At 42.7% G+C, this 19,505-nt stretch overlaps 1 protein-coding gene across 1 annotated transcript in view; it reads right to left on the bottom strand.

Annotated features, from left to right (window-relative positions):
- Gsk3b (glycogen synthase kinase 3 beta) overlaps window positions 1–8,908 on the bottom strand; it is a 145,260-nt gene extending 136,352 nt beyond the window's left edge. Inside the window, 1 exon segment of the mRNA XM_042055808.1 lies at window positions 8,795–8,908. Coding sequence (XP_041911742.1) covers window positions 8,795–8,908 — 114 coding nt within the window.
- Between the last annotated feature and the right edge of the window lie 10,597 nt (window positions 8,909–19,505).

Below are 19,505 nucleotides of genomic sequence, written 5' to 3'. Positions count from 1 at the left end.
ATGAAAGTTTCCACATTTACAAAAGGTGATCAAAGTTTGCCTAAATGGTTGGCTGAAGTTAAACATAGAAGGGGCTATGGACTTCCTCCCCAAGACTAAGAAAAGTCACTGAGGCCAGTCATGTGTCAGGGGTGTCCCTGAACAAAGGCCTAGAGAGGTCAATGCTTGAAGCTGTGAAGGTGAAGTCTCGATTGCGTTGGAGAACCCAAGATATCAGAGATGCCAGAATCATGTGATTCCTGCCAAAGAGAGCTGCTAACAGGGAATGGGACCAGCCCAAGAGAAAGAAGACTGTTGTAGTCAACTAAGAATGGAGTTGGAGATCTGAAGAGCATTTTGACATCAGACATGAAGATGCAGAGTTTAGAGTTTGCTCAGTTGGTTTCAGTCTTGTTTTTGTATAATAAATTTCCTCACTGTGTTCCCTTCCCTACATTTGGAACATTAATGTATATCCTGTGCCATTATATGTTGAAAGTATGTGGGCTTTTTTATTTTGATTTTATAGGGGATTACAGTCAGGAGCTTGCATGCATCTCAGAAGAGACTCTGAACAATGTTTTAAAATGTTGTTGAGACTATGATAGACTATGGGGACTTTTAAGTAGGACTGAATTTATTCTGCATTATGATACTGTTGCAAGCTTATGGGGACCACAGAGTGGAATGTGATCAGTTTGAATATAATTGGCCCCATAAGCTCATAGGGAGTGGCACTATTAGAAAGTGCAGCTTTGCTGGAGTGGCCTTGTTGGAGGAAGTGTGTCACTCTGGAGGTGGGCTTTAAGGTTTCCTATGCCCAGTATCACAGACCACTTCCTGTTCCCTTCTGATCAAGATATAGCCAGCATTATGTCTGCCTGTACATTGCCATGCTCCCTGCCATGATGATAATGGATGGAACCTCTGAACTGTAAGTGATCCACCTGAAATAAATGTGTCCCCTTAGAAGAGTTGCTGTGGTCATGCAACTCTTCAAAAATAGAAACCCTAAAATCTTGGCCCATGAACTGATTTCCAGACTTGAGAGTTCGTAGACCCAGAATCCCTTGATCAAGAATAAGGATAATGTGAAGTACAAGGTTTGATGCAGCAGGTATCTTTACAGCCTGGTCATCACTGAAAGGAAAAGGCAGCCTGGCCCCCTGGTCTGACCTGACAGTGAAGGAGATGAAATAAACCAGACCTCTGCTTTTAACTATTAAATTTCCTGAAAAAGTCAAAAAGAAAGAAATAAGGAAGGAAGGAAGGAAGGAAGGAAGGAAGGAAGGAAGGAAGGAAGAAAGAAAGAAGGAAGGAAGAAAGGAAACTTGGCATGAATTTAGAAAAGGCTTCATAGTTCTTTAAAATGTTAAAACAAGTTACCATATGATCCAGCAGTTCCGTTCCTGGATGCATATCCAGAAGATCTAAAAATACATCCACATCAAAACTTGCTTATGAATGTCCAGAGCACTTATTAGTCGTGCTGGCCAAAAAGCAGAAAACCTAAAAGCTAATGGACTGATGATAAGCACATGACATTTCCATATAACAAAGTATTATTCAGCAATAAAAAGAAAGGAGACCTCGTACATGCTACAACAGGGAAGACCGTGGAGACATGTCAAGTAAAAGAAGCTAGTTATAAAAGAACATGGCAATGACAGATGTTAGTGACGTGTCACATCTACAATTTCAGCCTCCAAGACACTGGAGTAGTAAAGGCATGAAGATCCCACATTCCAGGACAGCCTGGACTGTAGAGTAAAACCGTGAAGGCCAAAGAGGAGCCAGGCAGAGTGGTGTGTGCCTTTAGTCCAGTGGGCAGGGAGTGTCACTTCTCAGATATTTACATTACAATTCATAACAGTAGCAAAATTACAGTTATGAAGTAGCAACAATAGTTTTTTAGGGTCACCACAACATAAGGAACTGTATTAAAGATCTAAGAATCAGGAAAGTTGAGAACCACTGCTTAATCCCAGTATTCAACAGGACATAGATGGATTGAGTTTGAGGCCAAGGCAGTCTACAGAACAAGTTCCAGGGCAGCAAGGAATACATAGTGAGCTACTGCTTCAAAAACTACAACAAAAAAGCAAGGATAAAGGGGGAGAAAAGATCACAGCATGGAAACCCATTTATATGATGAAATCTAGACTAGAGTTATAGGTTAATCATTGTCTATAACTAGGCAATAGAGGATGCAAAGTGATCAGTAATGGACCCAAGGTTTCTTTGTGTGTGTTGGGAGAGGGGTGATAAAAAATATCAACACCAATCCATGGTGATGGCTGCACAACTCTATGAAAATACTAATAACCACTAAAATGTATACTTTCAATGGGTAAACTGTATATGGGTAACATCTCAACACAGCTCTTTTCGAAAAGGAAGTGTGGGCATCACAAACTACTGCTCGATGTCTAGATAGTGAGAATGATTTAAGTTTGACTAAAAATAACAGTTTGATTATATTATAGCCAAAGACAGAAGGACATGACAATGCTATCTACTATGAGAAGTCAAAAGCAATATCTAATGCTAATTTCATTTCTATTTGCCTTGAATTTATTTCTCTTACTACTGGAGAATGAACCAGGGCCTCACACATTCTAGACAAATGCCCCACTACTGAGCCATATAGCCAGAGCTCTTATTTATTTTCATACAGAATGTCAGCTGCCCAAGCAGCCCTTGGATTTGCTAACCTGCCTCAGTCTCCTGAGCAGTCGGGATCAGAGACTTGCACCACCAGTGCTCACTCTCATAATTTTAAAGATAAACTAAAATTATACTAATCAGCCGGGTGGTGGTGGTGCACACCTTTAATTCCAGCCTGGTCTACAGAGCGAGTTCCAGAACAGGCTTCAAAGCTACAGAGAAACCCTGTCTAAAAAAAAAACAAAAAACAAAACAAAACAAACAAAAACAAAACAAAACAAAAAAAGCTACAACTATACTACTCAATAATATGACAAAAACTACTAGAAAAAAAGCTGTCACAATTAAGGCTGCATCAGAGAAGTAGGACCTGAAGGTAGAAGACCAACTTCCATTACGAGAGCCTTGCTCTGCTGCTTGATTTCTTTAAACTTCATGACTACGTAATGTTAGTGACAGACTACAGAACGGCTGCGTAGAAGCAGAAGGAAACCATGCACTCTTAAAGAGGTTAAAGGCACCAGCTTCCTTGACACTGACACACTCTGAGCACTCAAAACAGGTTTTCTCATCTAAGGTGTTAAAAAAAAAAAAAACATAAGGAAAAGGCTAACTTCCTGTGTCTTCTTTACTATGAACAAAGTATCTCCTTCTAGAAAGACAGATGATACACTTGGCACTGCAGACACAAATAGAAAGTGGGAATCGTTTCAGACAGGACACTGAGCACTCACCGTTCAAGACTATTATTAGTATTTACCTGTAATTACCACAAAAGTACTCTCACATCTGTACTTAACTCCCCTTCAAATGGACATTCTGAGTAGAGCCTTCATGATCTATTTGGTTAAAAAAATAACAATTTTCTGCAGGCATCAATTTAAATTTTAATTCTAATCTTTTTCTAGAGCCAGTGTTAGTTTAAATACATATACACAAAATACAGGTCCATCACAGAAATTCATTAATCTGTAAACATTAAGAATAAACTTCAGTTTGAGGCCAGCCTGGTCTACAAGAGCTAGTTCCAGGACAGGCTCTAAAAGCTAGAGAAACCCTGTCTCGAAAAAACCAAAAATAAATAAATAAATAAATAAAATAAACTTCAGTGTTACCTTTAGGAAATGGTAGGCACAAAACATGGAGAAAAGACTTGGCTGAAGCTGGGTGGTAGTGCCACATGCCTTTAATCCAGCACTCAGGAGGCAGAGAGAGGCAGATCTTTGTGAGTTTGAGGCCAGCCTGATCTACAAGAGCTAGTTCCAGGACAGGCTCCAAAATTACAGAGAAAGCCTGTCTCAAAAAACAAACAAACAAACAAAAAAAAAGACTTTGCTGAACATCTCTTAGGTTTTTAAACCATGTTTTATGTGTTAACAAAAAATATGAAAATAAAGCACACAACTGTCTAGAGGACAGTAATCAATAATATTGTGATTAGCACATGCCATGCCTTGCTCCATGAACTTAAAGGCTCCCCCTTCCTTCCAGTTTGACTAATGCCCAGAGAGTCAAAGCTCTGGGACACCTAAAGCCACAAACACAGCTACAACTGTCGCTGAACGTCAGAACAGCACCACACTTAGTTCTTCAGACATTGCCTTCGAAAACTCAGAAAAGCAGAGCATTAGCCATCAGATATTAGAGAAATACTAAAAGGTTATACTAACCAAGAATAAAACAGACTACTAGAGAAAGAAACTGCCTGCCATCTGAGAAGTAAGACTTGGCAAGTAGATGACCAAATACATGTATTTGACTCAACTCAACTACTTCAGCATGCTGCGAAGGAAATGGTTAATTAATTGAAAACCATTAACTGATTCTATAGAACAGGGGAAGCAGAGGATAACACCTGTAAAGAGAGACCTGGTGTTTATGAAGCACGCTAAAATGCTTACTTATATTGGCCAGTTAGCACCTACCAATTTCTCAGACATACACAAGGAAGAGTTCTTTAGCACAAGTAAAATACTCAAATTTGGCTTAGTGATGGTGTATGCATTTAATCCCAGCATTTGATAGGCAGAGACAGGCGGATCTAAACTTGAGGCCAGCCTGGCCTACAGAGTTCCAGGATAGCGAGGGCTACATAGAGAAACCCTGTCTTAAAAAAAGAGAAGGAATAGAAAAAAATAATTCTTATTAATGACTAATTTGGAGAAACACTTTCTAACATTTCCTGGGGACATAAATATAGCAGAAGCAGATTATTCATAGACTGCCAATACTATTCAACATAAACCTGTGCTGACTTAACATTAAACAAATAAATAAACAAAAAGGAGCCACGTAGGATTTTTCCCTTTGTGCTGGCCTATGTCCTAATACTTTTTTCAACGTAATTGTAAGTAAATATTGTAACTGCTAACAGGCATACCTGAAACTAATTTCAAAAAGCTCTATGATGAAAAGTCACATAGTCACTGTCAAATTATTTTTAACAGGCTACCCTAAAAGTTTCTGGTTATAATGGCCAGCTTGTTTTCCCAGCTCCTTAGGCAAGAAGATCACAAGTTTAAAGCCTGCCTGAGCTATGGGTACAGTCAAGGCCAATCAGGGCAACCTTGTCTCAGATTTTAGAAGAGTTAGGGAGGTGCTGGCTGGAAAAATTGCTTAGCAGTTAAGAGCACTGACTGCTCTTCCAGAAGACCTGAGTTCAATTAGCACCACATGGTAGCTCACAACTGTCTGTAACTCTAGACTCAGGGGATCTGAAACCCTTCTCTGGCCTCAGAGGGGCAGAAGACAGATACATTGCATGTATGCAGATACACATGCAGGAAAAACACCCATATACATGAAATAAATTAGCAAAGAAAAATTATTTAAAAAAAAAACTTGGGGTGGTGGTGGCACACACCTTTAATCCCAGCACTTGGGAGGCAAGGCAGGTGGATCTTTCTGAGTTCAAGGCCAACCTGGTCTACACAGCTAGTTCCAGGCCAGGGCTACACAAAGAAACCCTGTCTCCAAAAACAAAACAAAAGGAAAAAAAAAAGTAGCTCGGCAAAATTATTCCGAAGAGAAAGACATCATCAAAAGTGCTGTAAAAAATCACACACACACACACACACACACACACAAACCACACAAAAAAACTCACAAAAGTGTAAGATTCGACCATTTATGAACTGAAACTTGCCAATTCTTCTCCAAAAGACAAGCAAAAGTGCTGCAAAAGATTTGGTAAACTCAGAACCCAAATCTACTAAGCTGTGTCTTTGTAGCTGGCACCAGACCAAGTGCATTACAAGACATAAGCAGCATGTCTTGGAAAGCTTACTGAATGTCAATTAGGTTCTGAATATTGATTGCTTAAAAAACAAACTAGAGCCAGGTGATGGTGGCACACGCCTTTAATCCAGCACTTGGGAGGCAGAAGCAGGCCTATCTCGTGAGTTCAAGGCCAGCCTGGTCTACAGAGCAAGTTCCAGGGTAGGCTCCAAAACTACAGAGAAACCCTGTCTCGAAAAACAAAAAACAAACAAATAGACAAAAAAAAACTAGAATAAAAACCCAATAATAAATACTAGCATGGAATAAATATCTTTCAATTTATATTTTAACTCTTTGCACATTTATTGATGGAAGGGAACATGTATATGGAGGACAGGGGAAAAACTTAAAGAGTTTTTTCCTTCCACCACGTGGTTCCTGGGATCTAACTGAGGCAAGCAAAGAGAGCCTTGACCTTTTGAACGGTGCCACCAGTCTTAATCTTAACAGTAAGGTAATTTCAGGAAAAATGTTTCTCCTTCAACTGTCAGTTTTTCTTTGCTACTCTGTGCACAGCAGCTTTTACATAAACATGCTTTTCTACATTATATTCACAATTTTCAAAGGCAAATTTTATAATAATCAAAGATATGTAAAACCAAAGTTAGATGCCAAGACTGCAACATCCACATTGAAATCCCTGTACCATGAAACTTTTTCTTCTTCAAATTATGCATAGTTTTCCTTTTCACCACTACTGAACATCCCTGAAAGATCAAGCAGAAAATGATGCTAACTGTTCCAACAACTTTATTTTCTCAGAGTGACTATGCTCTTTGCGGAACAGCGCCTGGGGAAGCAGGCTGGTCCTGTCTCAGCACCAGGTCTCACTGCCGTCACCCATGTTACTCTGCTTCCAATCTCTCCATGGAGAGTGGAGTATCCCAAGAGGCACCATTTTCACATCCTGCCTTTCCTCATCTCTGTCTCTCAAGCCCCCGAATCTTATTTAAAAATAATGGAAGAAGGTCAGCCAGTAAAAGTGCTCACCACCAAACCTGAGGTCCTAAGTTCTGGCCTCAGCACCCACATCATGGAAGCAGAGAACGGACTCCTATCCACATGCACACAGACATATGCTAATAGATGCAATGTTTAGTAAGCAAGGGACAAAAACCAGAAATAGAAAAAAAAAGGAACTGTGACCCCAGGGCCAGCATGTTTCTCAGCCCTCTCTATGCACAAAGCTCATACAATAATAGAGTCTCCCCATCTCATAATACACTGCTTCAAGACTTTGGCTTTCCCAGCCTTGTTTACCCAAAACAAAATCTCACACCTGCAACTCAAGTCCAACATAAGAGACTGATGAAACTGGAAGCAAGTACCATCTGAAGGGATAGAAATACGAGAAGACACTTCATCTTCTAAATGCAGTCCCCGATCAGCCATAACAAACTGCTAGGTGTCTGGGTCCCTTTAAAGTTTCAGAGTAATGCTTGTCACTTGAACATTAGCATTCTAAAGGTGCGTGCAGTGAAAGATTGTGCAAATCTTACCTAACTATCTTAAGCTGCTAACAACTATGAGTCAGTCTAGCTGACAGAAGTTAAAAGCAAGGTCCCGGTTTTCAATCTCACACTTGAGCAATGTTTTCTCAATTAAATGGTAAAAATTAAAAAATTAGCTAGTGAGCCAGGCATGGTGGCACATGCCTTTGATTCCAGGCCTTGGGAGACAGAGGCAGGTGGATCCCTATTTCTACAGAGCTAGTTCCAGGACATCTGGGCTACACAGGGAAACTGTCTCAAAAAAAAAAAAAAAAAAAAAAAAAAAAAAAAAAAAAAAAAAAAAAAAAGGAAACAAACTTTCCTTGAAAACTAGAAAGTCTCCAAGTTGCTAACTAGTCTTTGATTTTAAAAGTGTAGTTTGACACTGCAGACTACTATGAGCTACAAATCGGTCTATCTTCCTTAATGACTTTTTTTTGTTTTGAGACAGGGTCCGCCTATGCAATACTGGCTGGCCTGGAACTCACTCGCTATGTAAACTAAGCTGGTCTTACTGAACTCAGTGATCTGCCTGCTGGGCACCTAGTCAAATTTCCTTCCAATAGGTCACCACAAGCACTTACTGACAAAAAGCTAACCAAAATTACCATGCACTTTCTCTATTTTGAGGAAAAGGTATTCCAAGAACCTGTGTATATGTTGATACTCAATCATTTGTAAATCTGGATGTGGATAAAAATACTGACTTCATTACTGCAAGTAAAAAGTATTTGAAATATACTTATTTAGACGGGATAAATGCCTCAACCAAAAAAGAATTATAATCAACTTTTAAATAATATTAAAAGACCATTATTATTTTACAGGCAAAATTTACCTAAGAATCATTACTTGTAAAAAATAACTTTAAGAATGACCCAAAGATTAAGACTATATAAAATGCCTAAAATGTTTAATGTAATCCCAGGACTCCAGAGGCAAAGGTAGCTGGACCTCTGTAAATTCAAGGCCAGACAGGTGTACGAAATAAGTGAGTGCCAGGACAGCCAGGGTACAAAGATCCTGTCTCAAAAACAAAGATTTAAATATAAACTCCTAGTTCCTGCTTTCAAATACTAACTTGACATTTGTGAGTGAAGATCAGAAATTGCAATTAACAAACTAGAAAGCTAGATGTCTTTGCCAGTAACTAACTGCTGTCTGCTGAATTTCAAGGAAACCTATTGTTCATGACATTTTTAAAAGTGAACTCATCTACCCTCTCATCTCAGCATTTTCTCAATTTCCCATTACAATGAACAATGAAACTCAGCGGTCAAGTCTTCCAGACCAATAACCTCAGAATTTATTTTTAACTCCTGACTCCACAAATATTCCCCTTCAGTCCAGTCCAAAAGCCCTGCCAGGTTTTCACTCACAGCCTTCAAATCTGTTCCTTTCGTCCCATTTTCACATTCCCCTTCCTGACTTATAACATCCTCTGCAATCTCCCAGAAAGGCTTCTTATGTCTCTCCAAGTCACCTTGGAACATCCTGTTCAGCAATCCAGTTAGTGCAGATCGCTCTTAGATCCCCACCCAAATTTTTACAGGCCTCTTTTGTTCTTTATTAACTAACTTTCTAAGTCTCAATGCCTAGCCCCTTTTTTGCCCTCTTAGGCCCCTCTAGTTGAGATAGGCAACTCGCTCTCCGCCTCTCAGGGAACGCTGGCTGTCCCTTCTCCTTACACCAGGGCATGCTTCTCCATCAGTTCATGGACACCAGCACCTGTCTAGCACGGGCCATCTCTACAGAAATCTTCCTGCTCGAGCCCCTTTTCCTTTGTTCCTCTGAACAACTGATTCAATTTGCAACTTTATAATCTCGAAGTTATCATGTTATTGTCTTCACTGTTTTCTGAACGTGGGCCTTTTCCTCCCAGGTTCTGGGGACAAGGACTATGTCTTCTGTACCTGAGGTTTTAAGAGTCCCTTTAGGAACAGCAGCCCCCTAAGAAATGCCTGCCTCTTTCATCTACATGTCCTTATCCTGAATGTCAAGGTTATAAAAAAAACAACAAAAACATAATTAGCGTTAAACTCTTTAATATCAACCTCTTTTTAATGTTGGCTCATAAGGTAATACAAAAATTAAAACATTTTAAACTACACTCCTCGAATTTACTCGATCCTAAAGAAACTCTATCAAGAATTAACAAGTTGTTTTCAAGGAAAATCCTGAAAAAAATATATGAAAAGTTCCCAATTTCTGGTATTTTATTCTAGCATTACAGATCTCTGAAACCTAATAAATGGATTGCCTAGAACTGACTGCCTGGTTTAACTAACCAAAGCACACAGCACACACTGGAGCACCACCAAAAGCTCTTCTTCAGCAGCTAGCTATCATGAGGTCGTCAGAGCTGAAAATTACCCTCAAATTTTTAAAAATTCCTTTCAAATGACTCCACAAAGTGCTTAGAAAGCATGACCCTTCCCTGTAAGATTCAAATCAGCTTCCCCCTTTACATACCCTGCAGTCTAAACTAGCTAGTCACGGAAGGAAAAAGTTAACTTGCAAAAATATTTCCCATTCAGCTATCTCTTTGGACTCCCAGTTTCGGGCAAGTTCCAAAAGCCTACACGAACTGAAGTCTCGGGTGCAACAGAAAGGAATCGTTTCCGATTGCTTAATCAATTTCACACAACAGCACACATTTTGACTTTTGAAAATCTCAGTTCTCCAGTTAGCTCAGCTTCTCTCAGCAGCAAAGGGCTTTTGGGTCCTCACTCTTCCTTCTCACAGAATAAGGGAAAGAGCTATTTTTGCCAGAATCTGCAAGTATGCTGTCAAATAAGCTGTCATTAAATACCACATAAACATCTCCACAAACAGATCCATTTAAACGCTGGATACTCAGTATATCAAACACTTCAAGAACACAGACTTTCAACGCAGATAGATCCCCGGGCAAAAGACAGTGACAGATATTGATACATTTTAAATAATCCTAAAAGGGTATCCACTTGTACTCTAAAAATTAACAAGTAATGAATGCAATGACACCTCAAAATTAAACTTAAATGACGAGTCAGGGACAATTAGCACTTAACTTAGTATTTGATACAATGATACTACAATCTCAATCAAACGTTGAATCTACTTCCAAGTTATCTTTTGATTAAAACAAATTATATGGTGGCAGATTGGCGACATCAAAACAGGAAGGTTAAGAGATAACACATCAGACCACTTATCCAATTGAAGACAATGCACTTAGAGATGCAACTGCTGGGATATTTATCTGGGGTATTTCTCATCTTTTACCAGTCCCTAGTAGAGCGAGGAAGGGATGCCAGCTTGCCTCCAGCGGGGATGTGGGTTACCAAGCAAGTCCATCCCCACATTAAGAAATACTTTGTATAGTCACACGGGCAAAAAGAAATATTAGGAGCCTGGGACACTTAGTATCTCTGTTTAGAATACAGAACCATAACCTAGGCTAACTAAAATAACCTCCCTCATTCCAGAAGACACATACTCGGCAAATGTACATCATGGTTTATTAATCAAGTTTTGTCCTCCTTATTCAAAGGGATGGGCAAGCGAACGCTTCCGTCGCTTTTTTGACCTGGAGGCACAGGAGCGCTTGAAAAGACAGCGAGAAGAAAACGAGTTTCAAATTCGACCAGCCAAATAAAACTAATATTCACTCAATTCAAGGTTAATGAGGCTGGGGGATGGGGTACTGACATGAGAGGAGAAAAAGGAGATGCTTCGTCTCGACTCAAGACAGGTTTTGCCCTTTTCCATTACCTCTGCTGGTTCTATCAGGTCTGTTAGTTTAAGGTCCTGGTATTCCAAGGTTTCTTATCTTAATGGTGAGGTGGAGAAAGGGTGTAAAATAAAATCGATACTCACTGCTAACTTTCATGCTACCAAAAGCTGAAGGCTGCTGCACTGGCTTGCAGCTCTCCGCAAAAGAGGTGGTTCTCGGTCGCCCCGACATGACGGCTCTTCTTGAATCACCTTTTCCTTCCTTAATCCTTTTCTTCCTTTTGTTTTATATTAGGGTGCTACGTTAATGATAAATGCAGCATTAAGTTCTCCCGCAAGAAAGAGAAAGAAAAAAAAAGACTCCGTCCTCTTGGCTTTTCACTCCTTTTGTATAGCTATTTTAAAAAAATGAGAGCGATGTATTTCTCCTTCAAGACAGATCAGTACGGATATTTAACACATAGATGATTTAGGGCTGGGGGAAAAAATACAATTCTTTCGCCTCCCTTTCCTGGGAGGGGAGAAAAAGGGTGGAGTGGAATCCTTAAAAATATATATATATATCACGTGAACGAGGGTAAATACTTGATTGAAAATAAGTACTCTGAGTTATTATATTTTCCTCGGGGATTTTTTTCCGAGTCAATGAAGAAGGGAAGCGGCGGAAGGATCACGAGCCTCACGCTTGAAGAGAAGGGGGATGGGAAGGAGGGAGGAGATGGCTCGGAGATGCGACGGCAAACGCTGCGGCTCCAGCGGGATCCGGCGGACTGACGGCGGCGGCCGGGTGAACCGGAGGGCAGCGGAGTCGCGAGTCAGCGGCGGGCGGTGGCGGCGGCTCCTCTCCTCATTGCGCCAGGAGCAGCTGCAGGCGGTGGCTGGATCCAGCGGCCATGGCGGCGGCGGCGGCGGAGGCAGCTCCCTTCAGACCCCAGGCAGCGGCTCCTTGACTGCTCCCCATACGCCGGGGACATGGGAACCCGGCAACCGCTTCCGTCCCTCGGGGTCCCCTCCCCCGTCCGCGGCCCCGGCACGGCCGGCCTCCGCCCCTCGCTTCTGCTCAGCGGCAGCTCAGGAAGTGTCCGCGCTGTGCCCCGAGCCCGAAGCCCTGTCAGCGGCTGCAGGGTCGGCTCCTCCTCACTGCCTTCCTTCCTTTGTCACTCGGCCCAGGCGGCGGCGACGGCGGCGGCACAAGTCCGCATTCGGCCGGGTCGGGGGCTGCTCTGTGTGAGGCGCGCCGTCTGCGCAGCCTCCTAGCCCTTCCCCACTCCCCCTCCCCCTTCCTACTCGTCCTCCGCCTCCTTCCTCCCCCACCCAGCCTTACACCGCCCAGCGCCCCGCCGCCCGCGTAACAGGCGTCTGGGAATCGCCCGCCGAGCCCGCGCCCGCCAGCTTCGGCTGGAAAGCCGAAGCCCAAACCAGAACCAATCAAAGACGTCGTTTGCTTGCGGCTCCTGCCGGAAAAAGCCGAACGGCCTGAATAACCAATGAGAAAACGCCGCCGGGAGACCACGCCCCAGCAACGAGGAATGCCGAAGGCAGCCGAAGCGAAGGAAGGTGGAATCGCCTGGCTCCGTGGCTGGCTGGAGACGAGATTCGACAATAGCAACAGTGGCCAATCAGAGCGGCCGGCCCGCAGGGAAAAGCCTGAGGAGTTAAGGACGGCGAAACTCCCGAGTCGCGGGAGGAACTGCACGGCTGGGCTCCGCGCCCGCCTCCTCATTGGCTGGACAACTCCGCTGGGCGTGTACCTTTCTCCGTGATTGGTGAAGGGACGGGGGCTTCCGAGGACATCCGGCCAGTCAGAACTTCCCCTCCCTCTTTGAGGTGGGGAGAAGAAGAAAGCGGAGGGAGGGCGTCTATAAACTGCCATCTCATTGGTCTGCGCGTCGAACTGAAGCGGGGCGGGGGTTAGGAGGGGAGTGAGGGGTGCGCCATAGCGAGAAAGGAGGGTGTAGGGGGCCCGTGGCGGCAGCCAATGGGTGCTCACTGCCGTGCCATCGCAAGACCGAGCTGCAGTGGGATTGGCCTCGTGTCGTCCCTGGTGCGGGCGGACGGGCTGACTGGTCGCCCGGCGTCTGCTCCCCGACAGGACGCTCGTGCCATCTGTGCAGCCGGTGTGAAAGTGCTGCGGTCGGCGGGCTGCACTCGGAGCGCTCGAGCGGGGCGAGGGGCCGTCCCCATCCCCCGGAGCTCGTCGGGGCGCGCCTCGGCGCGTGCTGAACATCTGAGCCCCTCTCCCCCCCCACCCCCCCGCCCAAAGGCTTAGGGCCGCCGTGGCTTAGGGGTCGAACCCTCTGGCTCCCAAATAGGAACAAAGCGTCCAGAGAGGCAGCGCCTCTGGGCAGCCGCGCCCGCCCATCGCGGGGGACCGCTGCTAACACGGGGCCCTTTGCGGCGGGCGCAAGCAGCCAGGCCCGACCTTCTGGAAACGCCCCCGAGAGATGAGCTCATGCTAGATGCGCGCGCTCCTTGGGCGCGACTGCCCAGCTCAAAAGCAACCCCGAAAACAGGTGAGGGGAAATGTGGTCAAACCCAGTTACCCCGAAGCCTCCGAGGAAGCGCGAGTCAGAATTGCTCGTAGCAGTTTTTCGTCTTTTAGGTGATCTGCACACTGCTGCTTAAGTAGGTTTCACACGTAGTCCAGCGTCCATTGTTCTACAAGGGAACAATTGCCTTGGACCATCCGAGAGCTGTGTGGTATGGCTACAATGACTAGAGTAAGTTAGAGTGGACACTCACAACCCCGATTGGAATCCCGTGATGCTTGTAATATCCACCTGCATAGTCATCTCTTTCTGTTGAGATGCTATCTCCAGAAAGCACATGTAAAAGTACACGTACTTGATCAGATTACCTAGCTGTTGCTTTAAAATCTGATGAGGGACTTGGGTCAGAACAAAGTAAGCTTTGCTGGGAGACAGTAAAGGTCTGGATAGTGTTTGCAGACTCAGATGTCTTCAGGAGGCTTGACACCACGGATGAATGAGACGGCCTGGTAGAAGACAATGGGAATGTTAGGCGATGTGGAAACGGGTGTATCCATCCATGCCCTTCAGGAGAGCAGCTGCTCAGCTTTAGCAGATTATTGCCTTATAGAAACGTTGGTCCTCCATTGAGATAATCGTATTCTCCTTTTTTGTTACCAAAACTATAACGTTGGGTTTTTCTATGAGATCTTTAAATCTTAAGTGTTGGCCACCGGAATGTTAAAACCGTGTAGACCAAAGGAAAATCCCAGAAAACACGTCCCCAAGAAGCAATCAATTTGTAATGTCATCCCTTGGCATAGTTTTGATAGCCCAAGAGCGGTAGAGGCTCTTGCTCTTCACAATTAAAATAGAATATAAGGTCACTGGACGCCATGGGGGAGGGTAAAGAATGTTGCCAAGCAAACGCCTAGCTTGGCAACTTTCTCTTTTGAATGGTGCCTCTTCCGTGCTATTATGAAAAAAAAGACCTTTGCTACTGTTCCTAAAATGCTTCTGTGCAAAACTTTAAATCCTTCCTACCTAATTATACCAACAGCAAAGTAAATAACAAATGCTTAGTTTATAGAAATTGGCAGCATGGCTATTCTTATATATAGAACTAGTACAAAAATAGTCTACCTTAAGGTTAGGATTAGTAACTTTTCTGTTGCCTTCAGATATTTTTAACTCGTGAGTTTTAAATCTGCCCAAGGTTTCCCTTTTCACGGGGAAGAAAAAAAAAATATACATTCCAGTCCACTAATCGGACTTAGGGAAGGAAAAGTTTACTTAATAAAACAGGGAATGACCAGGTGTGGTGACACACACCTTTTATCCTAGTTCTGCAGAGGCAGGTAGCTCTCTGAGTTCAAGACCAGCCTTGTCTACATAATGAGTTCCAGGCGGGGGTAGAAGGGCATGGACACCACAAAAATATTGAAACTTAACATTCAGTCGTGGTTTTCTGAATCTTAACACCTCTTACTTTAACTTCCTATATGGTAGGAACTCCTGGGCATAGTATTAGTGTGCCCAGATAATGCTTTCAAATATTTTTGTATGTACTAGCTCACATAAAAAACAATTTTTTACAGTGATGGGCATGCCAGGGAAACACTCTACCACTGAGCTACACCCCCAGCCTGCCACTTAAATAAAGTGTTATTTTCAGGTTGAGTCTACCGAAGTCTTGAAAGGTGGCTCATTTTTCCAAGATCCACAGAATTAACTGAGCAGAACCAGTATTCACATCCCTTCTTCTTAGCCTCCTCCTTCTTAGCTCTACTTCATAGCTCTCTCCTGACACAGTCCCCACGTCTCCTAGGGTCTGGTAAAGGCACTAGCTTTACAAGCCTGATTACCTAAATTCCATCCTCAGAATCCACCTGACAGTGGAAGGAGAAGACCAAGTCCATGACATTACCTTCTGGCCTCCACATGGGAGTGGCACATACCACTCCCAATAATAATAATAAAGGACAGGTCTCTTACTAAACCAAGAGCTCACCAATATGGCTAAACTGCCTGGCCATTGACCTCTGAGAATCCACCTGCCTGTCCCCCAGCTTTAATGTGGGTTCTTGAAATCTAAACTCGGGTCCTCATGCTTGCACTTTACCCACTGAGTCAGATCCTCAACCCTAAAATACCTAATTTTATTTTCTTAATTATTTTATGATTTAATGTGTTTGGGCGTTTCCTCTGTATGCTTGTCTGTGCTTGGTGCCCACAGATCTACCATCAGATCACCTGGAACTGGAGTTACTGACAGCTGTGAGCTGCCATGTAGGTGCTGGGTCCTTTGGAAGAGCAGTCAGTGTTTTGGGTTTTTTGTCTTGTTTTGTTTTCTAGACGGGGTTTTTCTGTGTATCAGTCCTAGCTGTCCTGGAACTAGCTCTTTTACCAGGCTGGCCTCGAACTCACAGAGATCCGCTTGCCTCTGCCTCCTGAGGACTGGGATTAAAGGTGTACGCTACCTCCACCCAGTAGTACAGCCAGTATTCACTTAACCAACTCTCCAGCCCCCAAATACCTGATTTAAAATTTTTCTGTTTGTACTCAGGCGGTGATGATGCACTCCTTTAATTTCAGTACTTGAAAGACAGGTAGGAGAATCTCAATGAGTTCAAGGCCAGCCCTGTCTACAAAGCAAGTTTCAGGACAGCCAGGACTATTACACAGAGAAACCCTATCTCAAAAAATGGGAAGAAAAAAAAAGACAACGAAGGATTAGGAGGTGTGGCCTTGAAAGGAAGTATGACCCTGGGGTCGATTTTGTGGTTTCAGAATCCTAAGCCAAACCTAGTGGCTCTCTCTATTCCTGTTGCCTGTGGATCTAGATGGAGAACTCTTCAGCTCCTTCTCCACCATGCTCATGATGAGAATGAACTAAACCTCTGAAACTGTAAGCCAGCCCTAGTTAAATGTTTTCCTTTATAAGAATTGTCATAGTCATGGTGTCTCTTCACAGCAATAGAACACTATGACAGTGACATTCTCAACAGGGATGATTATTAAAATATCATTCAACTGAAAAATGTTGAAGATGTTCTTCATTGTGCAACATCAAATATTCCATGAAGATTTAATTCTTGATATTTATTTGTGTAATTGTATGATGAGGATTTCACTAGTGAAAAACAGGACAATGATGTGGGATACTGCTCTTGTATATTGAAAAGATTTGTCACTTGTATTGGTTTAATAAAATGCTGATTGACCACTAGCCAGGAAGGAAATATAGGCAGGGCAACCAGACCAAGAGAATTCTGGAAAGAGGAAAGGCAGAGAGTCCATCACCAGCCAGACACAGAGGAAGCAAGATGAATATGCCTTACTGAGAAAAGGTACCAAGCCATGTGACTAAATATAGGCAAGAATTATGGGTGAATTTAAATCGTAAGCTAGTTAGTAATAAGCCTGAGCAATAGGCCAAACAGTTAATATAATTAAAGGCATTATATTAAAGGTATTAAATATATGGTTTTAAAGGCATGAACCACCACTACCCAGCTTGTTTACTTATTTTATATACCCATATACCTGGGTCATGTAAAATTTTCTCAGGCAAAAAAGGATCACAAATAGAACAATCTTAAGCAGCCTTGCTGAAATTAATACAGCTAAAAAGGAGATTTTTCAAACCTATAACTTTCATGTCCTTCCCCTATCAATTCCTTTTACATTTTCCATAATTAACAAAATACTCAAGTCCATTTGATGACAATTTATTCAGCTCACCATCTTCGTAGGATACCATAATAGGCATTAAAAGTACAGAAGTATTATAATGAATGAAAGCCATCCAGGTATAGCTTATAGCTCTTTTACAGTGATGGAGCAAGCACAAAGGACTGGGAGGGTTCCAGAGATTTGTTCCCAAGTTATAATTAAAACTAATAGTCTCCAGAGCTAAGTACATATGCTATTGGGATTGACCTCTCTCTCTTTCCCTTTCCCTTCCCCTCCCTCTCCCTCCCTCTCTCTCAATAGGGTTTTACTACATAGCCTTGGCTATCCTGGAATTCAACATGAGCCCAAGCTGGCCTCTAGCTCACAAAGATCTGTCACAGCTGCCTCTGCCTCCTTAGTGTTAGGAATAAAGTTATGCCTGACCATACCCAGTCTATTTTTGCCTTAAAAAGTGAACCCTCCACCCCCATAAAAATGTATTTCTAATCATCAGCTAACTGGTAGGCACCAGTACCCTCATTTCGTAGTCTAAAGACCAAGTGTTACTTGATGCACAGTACTATCCTAAGGTTAGGACGAATCCACAGTCTCAGAGGAGACTTGGACCCAGTGTCCTGGGTTTTGTTTTGTTTTCTGTTTTCAGTAGCACATTGCTTATAAAATACAAGGTTTTTTTTTTTAACTAAACAGACTTACTCAGCTTGTTAAAGTAATTTTTATGAACTAAATATAGGATACAGACTTACTAGTGTGTCAAGAGCAAACAATAGCACAAGAGACACCAATTCTTGGTAAGAAGCATTTTATCAGTTATTAGCAAAAAAAAAATAAATAAATTCATGATCAAATATAGCAAATGGGTTTGAAGCTTTTTAAAGCTTTTGATTTACAAGATACCGTTGTATATATTCCTGGGGATCGAAGTGACAATTTTATTGTTATATGGAGTGACTAAATCAGGCTTTTAACTTATGGCCTCAGATATTCATCATTTTTATGTCACAAGAACTCCCCTCTTGATCCTGAGATGTCCCATCTTCAGTTCGTTGTCACATTCAATAAGCTCTGCAGTAGACCTCAAAAAAATGGGGTTGGAGAGATTGATTAAGAGCACTAACTACTCTTCCAGAGGTCCTGAGTTCAATTTCCAGCAACCACTACCATCTGTAACGGAATCTGATTCCCTTTTCTTGTGTGCATGAAGACAAAACAGTTCTCTCTCTCACACACACACAGACACACACACACACATATTTATGTATAATTTTTTTTTTAAAAAAAAAAGGGTTAATAAGTGCTCTCCCAGAAGACCTGGATTCAATTTTGAGCACCACATGGCAGTCGTCTGTATCTCCAGTTCCAGGGTATCCCTTACCTCTTCTGACCTCGGAGCTCCTGCATGTACATGGTACAGACATACACTCAGGCACAAACAAATACACATAAAATAAATACTTCTTTTAAATCCTACCCAATGAAGCTTTTACCCCTTGATTATCATCTCATCACCCTCTTAAGAAAAGGGGTTTTGGTTTTTTTTGTTTTGAGACAGGGATTCATGTTGCTGAGACTGCCCTTAAACTTACTTTGTAGCCAGGGATGACCCTGGATGCCCCTCCTCCTGTATCTACCTCCCAAATGCTGATATTAAAGGCATGTACCATCATGCCAGGTAAGAAAAGCTTTTGAAATATGAAATTACCATCCACTATCATTGAAGTCAAAATGCACCCAAAACTGGGATAAGTTAGAGGTGTAAGCCGTGCTCGTCAGAAGCTTTCATGGTCACCAAAATGAAGGGACCGCCTGAGACTCTGTGAAGAATCTAGGGAGGGATGGTAGAATAAAAAAGGGTGGGTTTGCTGGGCGCGGTGGTGCACGCCTTTAATCCCAGCACTAGGGAGGCAGAGACAGGTGGATCTCTAGAGGTCAGCCTGGTCTACAGAATTCCAGGATAGCTAAGAACTACACAGAGAAAAAAAAATAACAAAACAAAAATTCTGACATGCATTTATGGTGAGAGATGCCATGGCATATATATGTGGCAGTCAGAAGACTTGTTTGAAGTCTACTTTATTAGATATAACATTAACTGTGCATGGCTTCTATTCTCTTGTTAGTATCCATCTTTTGATATTAATCTGGGTTATCTTTGCTAGCTAGGTATGTTTCTTGGAGACAGCATAGCGTTGGTTCTTGTTTTATTTTT

Source organism: Arvicola amphibius, chromosome 10, assembly GCF_903992535.2.
Source record: "Arvicola amphibius chromosome 10, mArvAmp1.2, whole genome shotgun sequence".
Lineage (NCBI taxonomy): Eukaryota > Metazoa > Chordata > Mammalia > Rodentia > Cricetidae > Arvicola > Arvicola amphibius.
The sequence above is the reverse complement of the archived record's forward strand: the minus strand, read 5'-3'. Positions and strand labels throughout refer to the sequence as shown.